The sequence below is a fragment of the Corylus avellana genome, chromosome 3, assembly GCF_965113065.1.
Source record: "Corylus avellana chromosome 3, dhCorAvel1.hap1.2, whole genome shotgun sequence".
NCBI classification, from domain to species: Eukaryota; Viridiplantae; Streptophyta; class Magnoliopsida; order Fagales; family Betulaceae; genus Corylus; species Corylus avellana.
This window is the reverse complement of record NC_142492.1, coordinates 15,442,572-15,458,507: the sequence shown is the minus strand read 5'-3', so window position 1 is coordinate 15,458,507 and position 15,936 is coordinate 15,442,572. Positions and strand designations below refer to the sequence as shown.

Here is a 15,936-nt window from a genome sequence, read left to right as displayed (position 1 = left end):
TAAGGTATACAAATGATGTTGAAATGATTTGTAATTTAGACCGACCATAAAAATCAATTTTGCATTTATCTCTTCTTTTTAGTGCAATTATGATGTAACTCTTTTAAGGGCCTAAATTTAATTTTGCTTCCTCTTTCTTTCTCATAAAATATTAAAAATTGAATCAAATCCCTTCAAAAAAACTATTACAGCACCTAAGCCTCATCCCTAAGAAATTTGTGTCCTAAAAAAAAGGTCATTTATCAAATTGATCCTCACAGAGAAACACCTATAAATTAAAAAAATCCATTAAAGGCCAACAAAAAAAAAAGGGGGAAGAAAAATATCAACATATTTGGAAAATCGCCATTAGTAGGGGATTCGATTAACCTTAACTCAACCTGTCAGTCAATTTACAAAAAGAAAGAAAAGATATCTTACCAAAAACAGACGAATAAGCAAAAAAATCATTAATCAAATTTGGTGAAAAAGGTAACCAAAAGCCAAAACCCTCCAAGACAATTAATATAATTCCCGGGATATCTCCTTCTCCCTATCTCAACCTATACTTAATTCTTACAAAATAAAAAAGATCAAAGAAAATAAAGAAAAAGCACCCATCGTTATAAGCATCGGACCCCATTTCTGATTTCACCAGCAACAGCCCAACTCAACCCCAATTCCCAATTCCCAATTCCCAGCCCCCCTCATTTTCTCTCTTACCAAAAACCCAATAACCTCAGAAAATTTCCCCAAAGCTCTATCCCGCTAATCGCCTCTTTGAGGGGCAGAATGTTGACCAAAATCTCCCACCTTGACAACCTCCCGTCCACCCCCGGAAAGTTCAAACCTGACAAATCCTCACCGTACATTAACCGTCTCCGATCCCAGTCCAAACTCATCCTCTGGTCCTCCTTCTTCGCTGCCTTCACTCTCTTATTCTATCTCTTCTCCACTCCTTTCGTGGGTCCACCCACATCGTCACGCCGAGCCCTCGGCTCCGACTCCTGGGGCGGCCGTGACTGGGAACGCCGCGTGAGCCGCTCTGCCCGCAGGCGCTCGGAGTCCGGTCTGACCGTTCTCGTCACCGGGGCGGCCGGTTTCGTCGGGACCCACGTCTCCGTGGCGCTCAAGCGGCGCGGCGACGGCGTGCTCGGCTTTGACAGCTTCAACCACTACTACGACCCGAACCTCAAGCGCGCACGCCAGCGGCTCCTGGACCGCGCTGGGGTGTTCGTCGTGGAGGGCGACATCAACGACGCGTCACTCCTCCAGAAGCTCTTCGACGTCGTGGCGTTCACCCACGTGATGCACCTGGCGGCGCAGGCCGGCGTGCGATACGCGATGCAGAACCCTGGCTCGTACGTGCACAGCAACATCGCTGGGTTCGTGAACCTCTTAGAAGTCTGCAAGTCTGCGAATCCGCAGCCATCGATCGTGTGGGCGTCTTCGAGTTCGGTCTACGGGTTAAATTCCAAGGTACCCTTTTCGGAAAAGGACCGGACTGACCAACCGGCGAGCCTGTACGCGGCAACGAAGAAGGCCGGTGAGGAAATTGCGCACACCTATAATCATATATATGGTCTTTCGATTACTGGGTTGCGGTTTTTCACTGTGTACGGGCCATGGGGTCGGCCGGACATGGCGTATTTCTTCTTCACGAAGGATATTCTGAAGGGGAAGCCAATTAAGATATTCGAGGCAGCTAATCATGGGGCGGTGGCGAGGGATTTCACGTACATTGATGACATTGTGAAGGGGTGCTTGGGGGCGTTGGACACGGCGAAGAAAAGCACTGGGAGTGGTGGGAAGAAGAAGGGTCCGGCGCAATTGAGGGTCTTCAACTTGGGGAATACGGCGCCGGTGCCGGTAACCGAGCTTGTAAGCATATTGGAGAAGCTTCTGAAGGTGAGGGCTAAGAGGCTGGTGTTGCCAATGCCCAGAAATGGGGATGTGAGGTTTACACACGCCAATATAAGTTTGGCGCACAGGCAGCTCGGGTATAGGCCTACCACCGATTTGGAGACGGGGCTCAAGAAGTTCGTGCGGTGGTACCTCGATTACTATGTGGAGAAGAAAAGGAGTGCCTGGTGATATTTCTGAATTTCCTTGTGTTTCACTCATTTTGTGAGCATTTTATCATAGTCGGTGATACTGTCTTACAAGAAACAATTGATGTCCTGTGATTCACAAACTGCTGGTTTGCATCTGTTGATAGGCATTTGCTTGCAGGGCATAGCCGGCTTTTGTCGAGGGAACATGAGAAGAAACTCTTATTGCTCTTTTCTACATGTTTCTGCTTTATTTAGGGTGTTATATTTTAGCTCAGGCTTTTGTACAGTCCATGACTGATGATAGATCACAAAGATATTCCAATTGGTGGACTCAATTTTATCATCTTGAATGAAATTGAAATAAACAAACAAACAAAAAATTGCATTTGTTGCAATGGGCCTTTATATTCTTTCATCTATTTTGGTATCATATATGCAATCGTGTTTCCATTATTTTGAATAAAATTGAGCTTGTGGTGATTTTCTGGTTTACTCTCTGTTTCTGATTGGCAAGACCTTTGAGTTTGAGGTTACTGTTTCATGATGCATTGTTTTTGTAGTTGCTGGAGGCTCATATGCTCTTTGATAGGTGTGGTTATATTACATACATTTTTAGTTCTCTCATACAATTTTACGGAGCATGTGATACTCACATGTAATTTGAACACATGTCAGTTTAATTTCCTCCGACCCCATTTGGAAGAAAACTTTGTCTATTGTAAATTGTGTTCTTGTGTATATTATGAAGTGCAGAAGAGCTTGTTAGAAGAATACTGCTGATAAGTTCTATTAGACAAATAATTTAGGTTCTTCATCGTCCCCTTCTTATTGGGTGACAGGGTAAGCAGTCCTTGTGCTGTGTCTGGTAGCTCTACCATTTTGGTTGGTTCATAGGAAAGGAAGTAGGGAGTTTAAAAATTTAGAGTGCTCGATCAACTTTGATGCTAGGGGAGTTGGTTCTAGTCGGGAAAAGGCAAGAGGGCTCTTGCTGTGTTGTAATGTAGCCCATGGTTTTTTCCTGTTTTGGTGTCCTTTGTATAGTTGATGTATGCTTAAGGTGCGCCTTGTAATTTTTTTAATGATATTTCTTTGATTACCTATTAAAAGAAAAGGCATTGTATAATGTATATGTTAATTTAGTCCCTAAATGTTGTTGTGTTGGTTTTAGTTTCTCACTTGCTACTTGATTGGATAGAGCTCCTCATCTTTGATCAGAATTTCAGTACACATGACAGGAGGCCAAACACATAGGGTATTCCATTGATGATGGTATGTTCATATCTTTCTGAGCTTATTATACGCCTGTAATAGAATTTCTTAAGCTCCCCATTAGTTATCTCTCTTGCTTCTGCTAGCAATATTTCCAAAAAAATGTATACATTGTGAGATGAATACAATGGTGTTGTTGGAGGTTTAAGAAGTAGTCCAATGCCTCGATGGCAGAAAGCGATTGAGCACATTCTTTGGGATGACTTTTGGATTCCTACATTTTCATAGAGTAACGGCAAATAAAGATAAGAGAATTGTAGTGTTTTGCACACAAGGTTTGTCAGATGAATTGCTAATAGAGCCCTGTGAATTTTCTACATTTTTTCTCCTGGAGTGTCTTGGGGAAACTCATTTAGTAAGAATCTCTCACCGCATTAGATCAATTTTGAGCCCTGTGAATGAGTTGAGCTTTAGAACAATAGAGTGAATGTATTTGGTATTGGATGTGAAATTGAATGTACGATTGATAGGATTTGTGTTCCTACTGAATGTATTTGGTTATTTCCGTTTGTATAGAGAAATTTTGTTTTGTGAAAATTGCAGGACATACTTGCAGTTTCTTTTGGGTTTATTCAATTCATGATTTTCAATCAAGAAAGAGCATTTATTCAACTAATGAATTGAAGACGCCCATAATAATAATAATATTTGTTGTTTCCAAGGGGTAGCTCAATTGGCTGTGGTCACGCCTCATGAAACGGAGGTCACTAGTTCGAATCCCCTCTCCTCCTTTCCTTGTGTAGACATGTCAAAATAATAATAATAATAATAATAATATTTATAAAAATAAAAAAATATAAAAAACTAAGGGAAAAAAATAAAAAAGCCCCTCAAACTATTAGTCATTTCCGTTTTAGCCATTTAATGTTCAAAAAGTGATAAAGTAGCCTCTCAAACTATCAAAAAGTTGTAATTTGACAACTCCGTTAGTCAACACCGTCAAATTGGGTGGAAAATGCAAAATGACGTCGTTATTTGAGATTAAGTTATTAAAATGCCATTTAAAAAAAAAAAAAAATCAATTAAAAAAATGCACTCCAAAACGACGTCGTCTTGAGGAAAAAAAAAAAAAATCTATGGTTAGGGGTGGCTCGCCGGCCACCCCATGGGCCATGGGGTGGCCGGCGAGCCACCCCTAACCATAGATTTTTTTTTTTTTTCCTCAAGACGTTATGGGGTGGCCAGTGAGCCACCACTAACCACAGTTTTTTTTTTTTTTCCTCAAAACGACGTCATTTTGGGGGGTATTTTATATATATATATTTTCCAAAATTCCTCAAAACGACGTCGTTTTTGGGGGGCAATTTTTTAATTAATTTTTTTTTTCATAAGGGCATTTTAGTAACTTAACCTTAAAAAAGACATAGCTTTGAATTTTCCATCCTATTTAACGGTAATGACTAACGGAGTAGCCAAAATGCAACTGTTTGGTAGTTTAAGTGCTACTTTATCATTTTTTGAACTTTAGGAGGCTATAATGGAAACGACTGATAGTTTGAGGGCATTTTTATATTTTTCTCAAAAACTAATGATTTTTAAGAAACTTGACTGAGTAGAGCTTACATCCACAATGTTTTTATTTTTTATTTTTTTATTTTTTATAAATCTAATGGATAAAGAAATTTCCTTTTAAGTGAAAATTCTAGGCTTCCGTAGGATGTTTAGCATTTTCTTATTCATTTGAAAATTTTACTTTGATTTTAAAAACATGTTCATGATATTGATTTTTCTATCGTCATGTGAAAAACAAATTAAGGCTCGATGAGGTGGTGCGAGTTTGAGCGGTGGTGTTGACTGTAGCTTTTTAGAGTCTTCGTGGGTTGGTGTTGTTCAAATGAGGGCATTTTTGCGTTGGAAATTATGTTGCTTTTGCATTCATTTCTCTTGACAATAGATAAAATTGTATATTCATTTTGTAAAGTCAGGGCCATGACTTAGACGTATTATGCCTACTAGGTGAACATTTGTTTGAATCAATTGAAATTGATCTTATGATTTGATATTATCAGTGCAAACAATAAACGATTTTTTTCATAGGTTACCTTCTGTGGTATACTCACAACAGGCATAAACCCACACCCAAATTAGTCGTGATTGCAGAGAACATCACATAATGTGCATGCAAAGGTGATAAAAATAGTGAATTTTTCTTAAAACATTTGAAAATTGGAAAGTTGACCATTTGTTCAACTTAGAGTGAATGTGGAGCAGATGATTTGCCTTTCTTCAATGTCTAAACTCCAGTGCACAATACATCAAATGTACGACGACAACTTCGAACACATTAACACTCAAAAGTGTATCCAAACTCCATGCTGCAAAATTGCACTGGAGAAGATATAAGAAAATTCTAAAGGGACACTTGATAGACTTTAATACTTATTACATATATAGATCATCCAACCTAACATGAAAATACAGTAACTGTATTCCTTTCTCAATGCAAATTTCTGATCTATGTATCAAAGGAGACAAGAAAATTAAAAGACAAGCATATCTGACATTTTTATTACCAGAACAGCAAATGAAGTCTACCCAAAGAATTCCAAGACAACTCAACTTAGCAAGCTTAGCACAAAAACGATTCTATACAGTAAATATTTTTTGACGTACAGCAAACACGATAAAGATGTACTAACAACCCCCAATTGCAAGAAAGGATTAAAACATTTTGAGAATTACCAGGCAAGTCCAGATTTGAGACCTCCTCAACCACAACTTTATCAGGCAATTTCTCGAACAGTTGGTGTACTTCTTTCAAGTTCCTGCCTTCTAAAGAGAATCCCATTAGATTATTGTTCAAAGACCAATTGACCCCGAACCCAGACTTCGAAACTCGGTCATAAACAGCTGAGACACTAGAAAAAGCACGAACAAGAAAATGAAAAGTGGAAATATCTAGTGGCTCCCCTCAGGTAACCATATGAAAGTAAGTTGAAAAATTAGGATGATTAGAGAACCGAGCATAAAGCCTAACCCTTGATGAAGAACAAGCATCACCGAGAAAAATAAAAAGACCCTGCCAAGCGAGATCAAAGGACTGGTCTCTTCGCCTTTTTGAGCTTTGTGGGAGCAGGCACCATGGGTCATGACCGAACCATCCAAGGGCGAGGATGAGCAGGTGAGGGTCTGGGTGTCAAGGGCACAAAGGATGAACGTCCATGGAGGCAACTATGGCGGAAGAAACCATACGGAGAGGAGGGGCATGCAGAAGAAACTGAATGTATGGAGTGCTCGGAGCTTTTACTTTTTGGAGCGCTTGATATAGTCAAAATTTTGAATGCATATTATAGGCCATTCAATGCAACGGACGGCCTGGATCTTCAATTTCAGATTCCGCAATTCCAAAGGATTTGTTGGAGATCCTAATCCCTGGCTGATAGAGTGGAGAGCATAAAAAGGACTCTGTTAATAGTTCAACTTAAAAAGATCATACTTTATTTACCCTTTAAGACACACACAACAAAAAGTCAGACTGCTGGACAAGTCCATGAAATTCCAAGACTTAAAATACCCTTGATGCTTAGAAATGAAGTACCTGTATCCACATGGTAGCACACACAGACAACTCGAACCCACAGCTGTGGTACCACATGCAATATCAATGTACAAGTCACTGCTTGAAAAAACTCAAATTCAAAGGTGTCCCGTCTGGCATGTTCAAGGAAACCAGTCAGGACTACAACAGAGAACATTCAACAATTTACAAGGGAAGAACTTAACCCATGTAACCAAAATGTGTTCACCAGAAATGCTTTCGTGTGTAAACTTTAAAACATGCATGGACGGCAACATCTCAATACTAAAAAATCTTGACATTTTCTAAACTTCTCTATTACCACAACTGTACAGAGCATGACACAGAAAAATCAACATTTTGTGCCCCAAGACATTCTCTTAAATAAAGGCTTAAACTATCAGATTTTCAGACAGTTTAGTCCTGCTATTCAAGTATTGTAGCACACTATGGACTTTAATAATTCAAGATAGTAGTTTACTAGAAGATTTAATTCATGTAACAGAATTGCCCTGCAGCCCTGTACCCTCCCATGGTGTCTAATTGGGTAGATAAGCGTAAAAAGTACAATAAACTACAATACATTGGGAGTGGGCAACTGCTATTTAGACTCAAAGATTATATCTCAAAGCAACTAGAAAAGCAGTTTCATTTGGATTAAGGAAATGAAGTTACAAAACCAAGAAACAATATGAAAGGGGACCATAGGAGCTAGAAGTCAAGATTGGTCATAAAGGTCCACTGAAAAATACAGTGGCAAATCCCTCCACTCATCTAATAAGCATTGATATAACAAGTACTCAGTACATAGAAGACTGTTACTGAGTGAGAAGGAAAGCCCTATCCAAATGATAAATATCTTGTCTGGTTGGTTATTCATTCTAGGAATATTATGCACTCCTATGGTAAGTAAAAGCAGTCGATTCCTATGGACACTTCAGTGCACCCACATGTTATCACAAGAAAATATTACCAGACTCAAACTAGGAAACAAGGGTCCAACACAGTAAAAGATACAGAGACATTCCATTCAAAGTACCATCTACGACAAGTCATTTGTAAATAGTCAAGAGGAGAAACTGCATTTTGTGTCAGGTTAAATTCCATGACCTTAGCATTCTTATCAAAAAAAAAAGTAAATAAAATTCCATGACCTTAGCAAGAAAAAGAAGCATAGAGAGAAATGCACACGAATTTTGGTGAAAATCCAGGATATTGGAGTTAGCATCAAAATCAAGAATAATGCAAATAAACTTAAAGCCTTTAACCCCAACCCCAACCACATACAGACCCATTTTCCCTTCCCCCATATACACCACAGCGCCATACTAACTGTTACTGGCACCACACAATTGATCATATGATTTCAACATTGACATACTAGATATGTTACTGAAGCTTTTTCAACATATAATTCCAGCTCCCACTGGTATGGTACAGGCTGTTCAAAGGGGAATCTGGTATGATTGGGAAGGCTGTGCTTTCTTATTTGCTTCAAATGGTATAATTCCTGGCTTCAGTTCCAATTAAAACATTAGAAAACAACCGAGATATACAAGGGAGAAATAACAAGACCAAATCGTGCATGAGCCAAATAACAAGATACATTTATGACGTATCTAGTGCTGTTTAAGGGTTGATCAAACAGATAGTTCTAGAGATCTCAGTTATCATGAAAGTAGCAAAATAAGATGTATGCTTAATAGATGATAAATTCCGGAATACTTCAAAATGAAGTCCACAACCCACCCCCAAGACCCCAATTTTTCTGTAAAGTTTTAATGCAACAGATAGGCTGGAGTGTGGGCATACTATTAGATACCCCAATCATTTTGTGATACACATGAATTAATATTAGAGCTCGCAAGTCTATAATGTGAAATGGACGGAATTTTACGACCCTATAAAATTTTATTAATATGATGGACGACCCAATTCTTCAATTCTCTTTGTACACTATCTTATCAATGCTAGCCAAGAGAAAGTAAGTTAACTTACCACATAGCAAACTCTACGAGATAAAAAACCACCAACAGTCATCTACATGACTGAAAAAACGAATCAGGATTAGAATCTAGATTGAACCAAGCACAGCTGTCTTTTTGGCATACAGTCTTCAACACCCCTATCCTCAGTCTCCGCAACAACCTCATCTTCAAAGTCATACGTTTTTCTTCAACCTCAGGATTGTATGTCCACTTCAACCTCTTCAGTAATTGTGAAGAAACAACATCACCATCAGAATCTAGCTGCCACCAAACATTGTTATCCTCCTCATGTACATTATCATCATCTTCAACCTCTGGATTGTATGTCTACTCCAATCTCTTCAGTGATTGTGAAGAAATAACATCACCATCAGAATCCAGCTGCCACCAAACATTGCTATCCTCCTCATGTACATTATCATCAACTACACCGCTAACAGTTCCTTCACAATCATCTTCACTATCCTCAGCAACCTCATCCTCATAATCATATATCTCTTTCTCCACCTCAGGGTTGTATGTCCACTCCAATCTCTTCAAAACATCACGGTCCCTCCATTTCCCAACAACCGATACTGCTTCCTTCTTAGCCTTTCCCATCAAAATTTCCGTCCATGAAAAACTGGCATCTGCAACCCTCTTCAAAGCCCCATCATTCATATCCCCCACAACAACCGTCTTGAGACATCTCAACTTCGCCTCCTTCAAAACATCCACGAAATCCGAATCATCTGACACAAGAACCATACACTCAGCTCTCCTCCTATCCATCATATCCACCATATGATTCTTCAACGCAACATCGACCGCTTGTGGCTTATCCGACACAGACCGAACCAAAAACCCTGCCCTCTTCAACTCATCAGCCAAACCATACCCCACCTTCGGGTTCAAAACATCCCTCACAGCATTCTTATACTTCTGCATCTTCATGGAATACTTACCCACCAACTTCACTCTCCTCGTCCCCCTCGCCGACTCTATCTGATTCACCCTCTTCATCTGCTCCCGCTCATGAATTTGCTTAAAATGATTCACAAGCTTCTCATTCGTGTAAAACTTCCTTCCACAAACTCGACAAAGATGTGGCTCAACCGCCTTAATCACACCCCTATTCTCCAACTGGTTCAACACCTTCCTCTCTTTCCTTTGCTCCCTAACAACTTGCGGGACATACCTGAATGTGTGGTGATTCGCATAGGCCACCGTGTATCTAACAACCCCAAGAGAAGACGCCGCAACCTTCAGCTTGACAGCGGCGTCGTATGGTGGGAATGATTTCGGTGGTTTATTGTCCAAATCCCAGAAAATTGCGACATTATTTTGGGCAATTTTCGGTGCTAACGACAATGATGTGTCCGAAGGATTAAAGCCCGGTTTCGACTCAAAGTGACAAAATCTAGTCAATGGGGTAAATGGGTTTAGGCTTTGCAATCTTTTGGATTCTTTTGTACAGAAAAAGCTGCGGAATTTGAGGAATACAACCATAGATTTATCTTCGTTTTATTGTGGAATTTTTAGGAAGAGCAGCGCAAAGAACAACAATTGAGAAAATTGAGATTCACTAACCTTAGAGATTAAGCGTGAAAAGTGGCTGATTACAAACTGGGTTCCAATGGAGTTCGACGTTTTCAAAGTTTTGCTAGGGCGCAAAAGAGATGTGAACGAACACAAGCTTATACACTGACATGGCAATGCCACTTCAGTTAGAAAAACAAACAAGAAATGGACGGAATTTTACGCCCCTATAAAATTTTTAAGAGAAATTTCACAAAAGAAATGATCACCGGACTATTACGTGATTTTTAAAAAATCCTCTAAATTTTAAAAAACCTCTTAATTTCCTTTTCGAACTTTTAATTTGATGCGAGGTATCACTCTGTTAGTTTTTGGATGTTAAAATTGATAAAATTATCTTTATACCTCTATTTTTTTTTATAAAAATTCTAAATTTAATCTTAATTTCAAATTAAAAATAAAAAATAAAGTTTTTTTTAAAAAAAAAAATCAAGGGAAGTTTAGTCTTCTTAATGTTTCTAGTAGGAGTTAACATCAAGAATTAATGAAGTGGGGTAGATTCTCGAGAGATAAAATTGAGAATTTTTTAAATTTGATAAGTCTTCTCAAAACAGGTAATAGTTCAAGACTCTTTTGTAAAGTTTTTCCAAATTTTGAAAATCATGTTTCTCAAACTCTTGAGAGCAACACATATATAGACTCGAGTGATACTAAAAGTTGTTGTGATGATACAAACATTAGTCATTATTTACCCATTAATTTTTTTTTTTACCGTTTTACATTAAGATTGCATTCATGAGTTTTATGGAAAAAATCAATTTACATTTTGACCTTTGACATTAAGTATCTTCATGGTTTTTCTTTTTCTTTTTCTTTTTTTTATGGAAAATTCAACTTACGTTTTGACCGTTTGACATTAAGTACTTTCATGGGGTTTATGAAAAAAATCAAGTTATGATTTTAACTAATTGTCATTAACTCATGAGCCTTGAAAGTCTTTACCGTTGGATTTTTATTTTGTTTTAATAGTCCTTTTGTTTTAATGGTCTTTTATGCTTTTCTATATATGTAGTCCACCTACGGCTTCAAGTATATACAACAACTTCTTCGGCTCCAAACAAATTGTACATCATCATCAAACCTATATTCCATTTGTCCAACAATTTTTTCTTTAAGCCATTGTGATATACTTTGGTCTTCCTTTTTGGTGTGGCTTTTTGTCCCTCATTTTTGTTTTTTTATCAAAGGGTTGTTCATTTGATCTTCATTACCTGGAAGTGCGTTCTTAACGAAGGTAGATGCTATAGTTTAATCTTGGGAGGTTGTGTGTCAAGAGATCCGATCGCACCAAGTTATACACTCCGAGAGGCACGAAATCAACCTTTAAGGACAATGCTCTTGCGTGATTCAATAACTTTGTGAGATTTTTCCTTACTCTATTTTTATTTATTGTATTCTATTTTTCCTTACTCTATTTTTATTTATTATATTCTATTTATCTTATTGTTAATTGTTTGGATTAATATTATTTAGCATCAATAGGAATTTTTACACCATCCATTTAATTTTACAACAGTTACTCATGTGTCTCTTTTGTGTTACTCCAAAATTATGTAGTTTTTAAAATCATTATTAAGTTTGTGATCAATCACTATTGAATTCTAATCAAATTATGATTTTAAAAGCCACCACATTTTTAAAATGACACAATAATGACTTCTAGCATTTTTTGATAAAGTCATAAAAATGAGGTTTTAAAATATTTGTAATGAGAGAGAGGGAGATCAAAGAGCGAAGATGAAGCGTTTTTTTTTTTTTTTTTTTTCTCTAATTGATGTGATAGTGCCATGTCAATATGTAAATTCGTCTTTGTTAAAGAGGTATTTTTCATAATTTATTGTTTCAAAAAAAAAAAATACATAGTTTTTATGAAGAGAAAAAATGTTTTGGGTACTAAATTTTTTATCAAGAGATAGGTACCAAAATAATGTGCGGCTTATTTACTGGTACTATAGCATTTCTCTTGATTAATTGTTTTGATCCTTATAAAGAAAAGGCTACTAATTAGAATCTTTCTCCCTCCTTTCCCTCCCCTTGTGCAGACATGTTAAAAAAAATTGTTTTGATCCTCTTAAATGAATCAACTTCATATCATTTTGGTAAAATATTTTGTACACCTAACATTTCTCAACTTTTGTAAGGGAAAAGTCTACGCATCCATCTAAGCTATCATCCTATTGTCTAGGTTTCCCTCAAACTATTAATTGAGTTATGTTCCTTCTCAAACTACCAAAAATTATTAATTAAAATTTTTAATTTAATTTTTTTTAAAAAAAATTACAACTAAAAATTAATTAATTTAAAAAAAATTGAGAAAATTTTTTAGAATGGGTGAGCCACCAGATGTGGTCTTTTGTATACCAAAATATATCAATAATAAAATATTACTCGCAATAGTACGAATCTCTGTAGGATAGGGTTATATTGAGGGTGTCGAATCTCAATGATTGCGTAGTTGTTGTCATTAAGTTTGTTAAGATCAAATATAACTCAATTTAAAAGAAGATTGATTTGTTTTTATAATGAAAGAGCATAAAAATAAATGAGAGTTGAAATATAAGAAAAAGAGTGTAGAGTATTGACTTAACTTCTATACGCACAACAATGGTTAATCATATTTAATTAAGAAATTCATTCTTTGCATGTTATAAATAAACAAGAAAATACATAATTAAAGAAAAAGTATAATCCATCTTCGGTTAGCACGGATCGTCCACCAAACCACTAAGATGCGGTACGACCTGTCTTTCCTAGGTATAGCCTATCTAACCCTCTTGATCATATGCCAATTAAAACCGTTTTATAACCGTCATCTGCATAATCACAGAAAATAAGAATGATTTGAGTTCAATAAAAGTAAAAAATTTTCTAAGACAAAATAAGATTTCACCAATATTGGCTTTGAAATTAAGAACAGTTGCATTTAAACATTAAGAACAATATCAAATTGTAGCAATTCTCATAGTTATACAACCAACATGCATAAACTGAAAATCTATAAATTAAGATACAATCAAACCATTGTGCTTGGATAGTGTTATATCAATACCCTACAAAGGGTTTTAGGCGCTCATGACTCCGCTAGGCCTCCAAGAATTATTTGCTGAATTTTGGCTCTAGGCAATGGTGTGTTTCTTCAATGTTTAGAGACCTATTTATAGGGATTAGGAGAACCCTAGGAAAATCGTAGGTTAGTCTCCCAGTCCAAATGGGAGACTGAAACCCCAATCTAAGGTGGAAAAGGACTGCTGCAGTGTGCTGTACACTCAAGTGCTCTCGATCCCAAGGGACTTGCGGTCCAGCCTAGGTGGGGATGCGCTCGAGCGTAGGTGTGCTCGAGCCTTTGGTTGGTGAGCTCGATCCCAGGGCCGCCAGAATGCATTCAAATGGTCTTTTAATCCCAATTTTCATGGGAATCTTGCATTTATCAAATAAAACCCTCAAACACAAAAACAAAACAAAATCAAACAAATAACAACGCTAAGAAATTAACATATGCAAGTTCTCGAATTGAAATTTGGGTTCAGAGATGAAATCTCATGGTTGTATGTGAGGGTTTTTTCTGGAAAAATATTTTCCGAATCCTCTAATGGCAGACTAAGGAATTTTACCCATAATTTCTGTTCCAAAAGGTATGTTCTCCTCAATGCTTCAAGATTTCTTGTAAATTTTAAACCACCAACAGTGATAATAAGGGGCTGTTCGTCTAGCTTTTCAATAGATTTGTGAAGATTGTATAACGCTATTGTAGAAGCCAAACCGATCACTTGATGATTGATAGTTGGATGAATGCCAGACAGGAAAAATTGAGAGTTTGCAGAATTCTCTTGATCTTCCATAACATTTATGCTCTGATACCACTGTAGGAATTTGTAGAATGATCTTTTGGAAGGATTTCTCCCTTTAAATCCAATGGAGAAATAAGAGAATTTGAGAAACTAACGTAAATAATGAATTGTTGCCGTAATGTGTTATCAATGGACTCTATTTATAGAGTAATAGAGTCCCAATCACAACTCTTGACTAAGAGTTGTGACCTCTTATTAGATAACCTCCATCTAGAAGTTATTACCTTCATGTAGGATTAATCAGGTGTGGAGATGACCACACTTAGAATAGTGTGATCACCTTATGCACTATCAGCGCCAACCCTGCTGAGAATGAGTAATATCTCGGGTAGACCATACATGATAGTTATAACCTATTAAAACATTAATTTTTTCTGCATTAAAATTTATAGGTAATTGTCGCTGGAATTACACATACTTCTTACCCAAATAAAATCATACTTCTATAGTGTAAAGACAACGTCTCATTCAATTTCTTACTCAAAAATACTTGTTTACTTCCATTCATAAGTACTTGCTCATTTCATACTCGACTGTGATATTTACTTTTTAGTCCTTAGACTTACGTAGTTATTCCGGCTTATAGGTTACTTATCTTGAGGGAACCTCGTTCTGAGAAGAGGTCAGTGGCATGTTCACCATATCAGGCTATTTAAGGAAAGCTAGAGTTCCAGTTTTCATAATCCAAGTTTGATCATAATATATGCATTTTGATTAGTAACTCCCTGTCGATGCTTCATATTTTATGATTTCTAGATTCTTAAGATTTATCAATTTCACATTCTTTTGCATTTACTCTGATTATGCTTGAGGGGTGATTCTCCAGTTAGCTGAATTGAAGCAATTGCCAGTAACCCTACCAAACTAGTCAATGTTATTTTTGGAGGCATTACAATGAGTGTTCAAGAAAAAGGTAGCCATTGTATTGTGTCCTCGCCTGTGACTATAGATGAGTGAGGTAATGTAGAAGATATTATTTTTTTGGTAGATGAGTATTTTGCTGGGTTGATTATGTGTTTTTATTTTTATTGTATTTGGTGCTTTTAATTGATTTGTCAAATTTCTATTGAAGGCTATAAAACAAGAGTTTTATAACTCATCTTGATGAAAATGGCTCTTAATTTGTAATGCATAGTTCAACGTAAATCCTTTTGTGTTTCATGCAAGATTTTTTTCCCAAAAATCAACAATTTAAACAAATCTCACATTTTCTTATCAAACAACCAAAACATATCTAAGCATATGATTTAAAATAGTAAAGTATAACTAAGAGGTTAAAGATTGGTGGACTTGGCTTACCTGCGGTAAACCAAACTACCGCATATCTGCGGTAGTTTGGTTTGAAGGCTGGGATTTCACGTTAAGGTTTTTTAACCCCAAAGGAAGTGCCGTCAAGAAATTCCGTTTAACTTCCGTCAAGAAATACGCAAACTGTCTTCTCCTCTGTTTTCCCACTTACCCAAAACCGACAGACTTGGTCTTCTACCTTGGGAGGTTCTTTAGGTTTCTCTTCGGTCTTGGGAGTTCTGGTTCTTCCACAGCAGAAGAAGAAGCTGGAGGAGCCAATGTTGTTTTGGCAGAAAGAGATCCTAAGTCTGAATATCCTTTCGGTAATCTTCAGTTTCTCGGCCTGCTCCTCTACCACTTCGGCACTTCCTCAACCGGACCCGGCTTCTCCGCCTCCGGCTTCGGTTCCGGAATCA

The 15,936-nt window shown here is 37.2% G+C and overlaps 2 protein-coding genes across 2 annotated transcripts; one reads left to right on the top strand and one right to left on the bottom strand.

Moving 5' to 3' along the window:
* The first annotated feature begins 592 nt into the window (after window positions 1-592).
* GAE5 (UDP-D-glucuronate 4-epimerase 5) lies at window positions 593-2,484 on the top strand. The gene has a single exon (XM_059588449.2). The coding sequence runs from the start codon at window positions 772-774 to the stop codon at window positions 2,071-2,073; it is 1,302 nt and encodes a 433-aa protein (XP_059444432.1). The 5' UTR covers window positions 593-771; the 3' UTR covers window positions 2,074-2,484.
* Window positions 2,485-5,642: 3,158 nt separating this feature from the next.
* Window positions 5,643-10,477, bottom strand: LOC132176419 (zinc finger (C2H2 type) family protein). Its single transcript, XM_088515032.1, has 2 exons — window positions 8,818-10,477; window positions 5,643-8,333 (listed from the first exon to the last, which is right to left on the bottom strand). Exon 1 carries the CDS (start codon window positions 10,293-10,295, stop codon window positions 9,135-9,137), a length of 1,161 nt encoding a protein of 386 aa, XP_088371158.1. The 5' UTR covers window positions 10,296-10,477; the 3' UTR covers window positions 5,643-8,333; window positions 8,818-9,134.
* Window positions 10,478-15,936: the final 5,459 nt, after the last annotated feature.

Coding starts and splice junctions, on each gene's coding strand:
- GAE5 (XM_059588449.2), top strand. CDS start 772: ATGTTGACCAAAATCTCCCACCTTGACAACCTCCCGTCCACCCCCGGA.
- LOC132176419 (XM_088515032.1), bottom strand. CDS start 10,295: ATGGTTGTATTCCTCAAATTCCGCAGCTTTTTCTGTACAAAAGAATCC.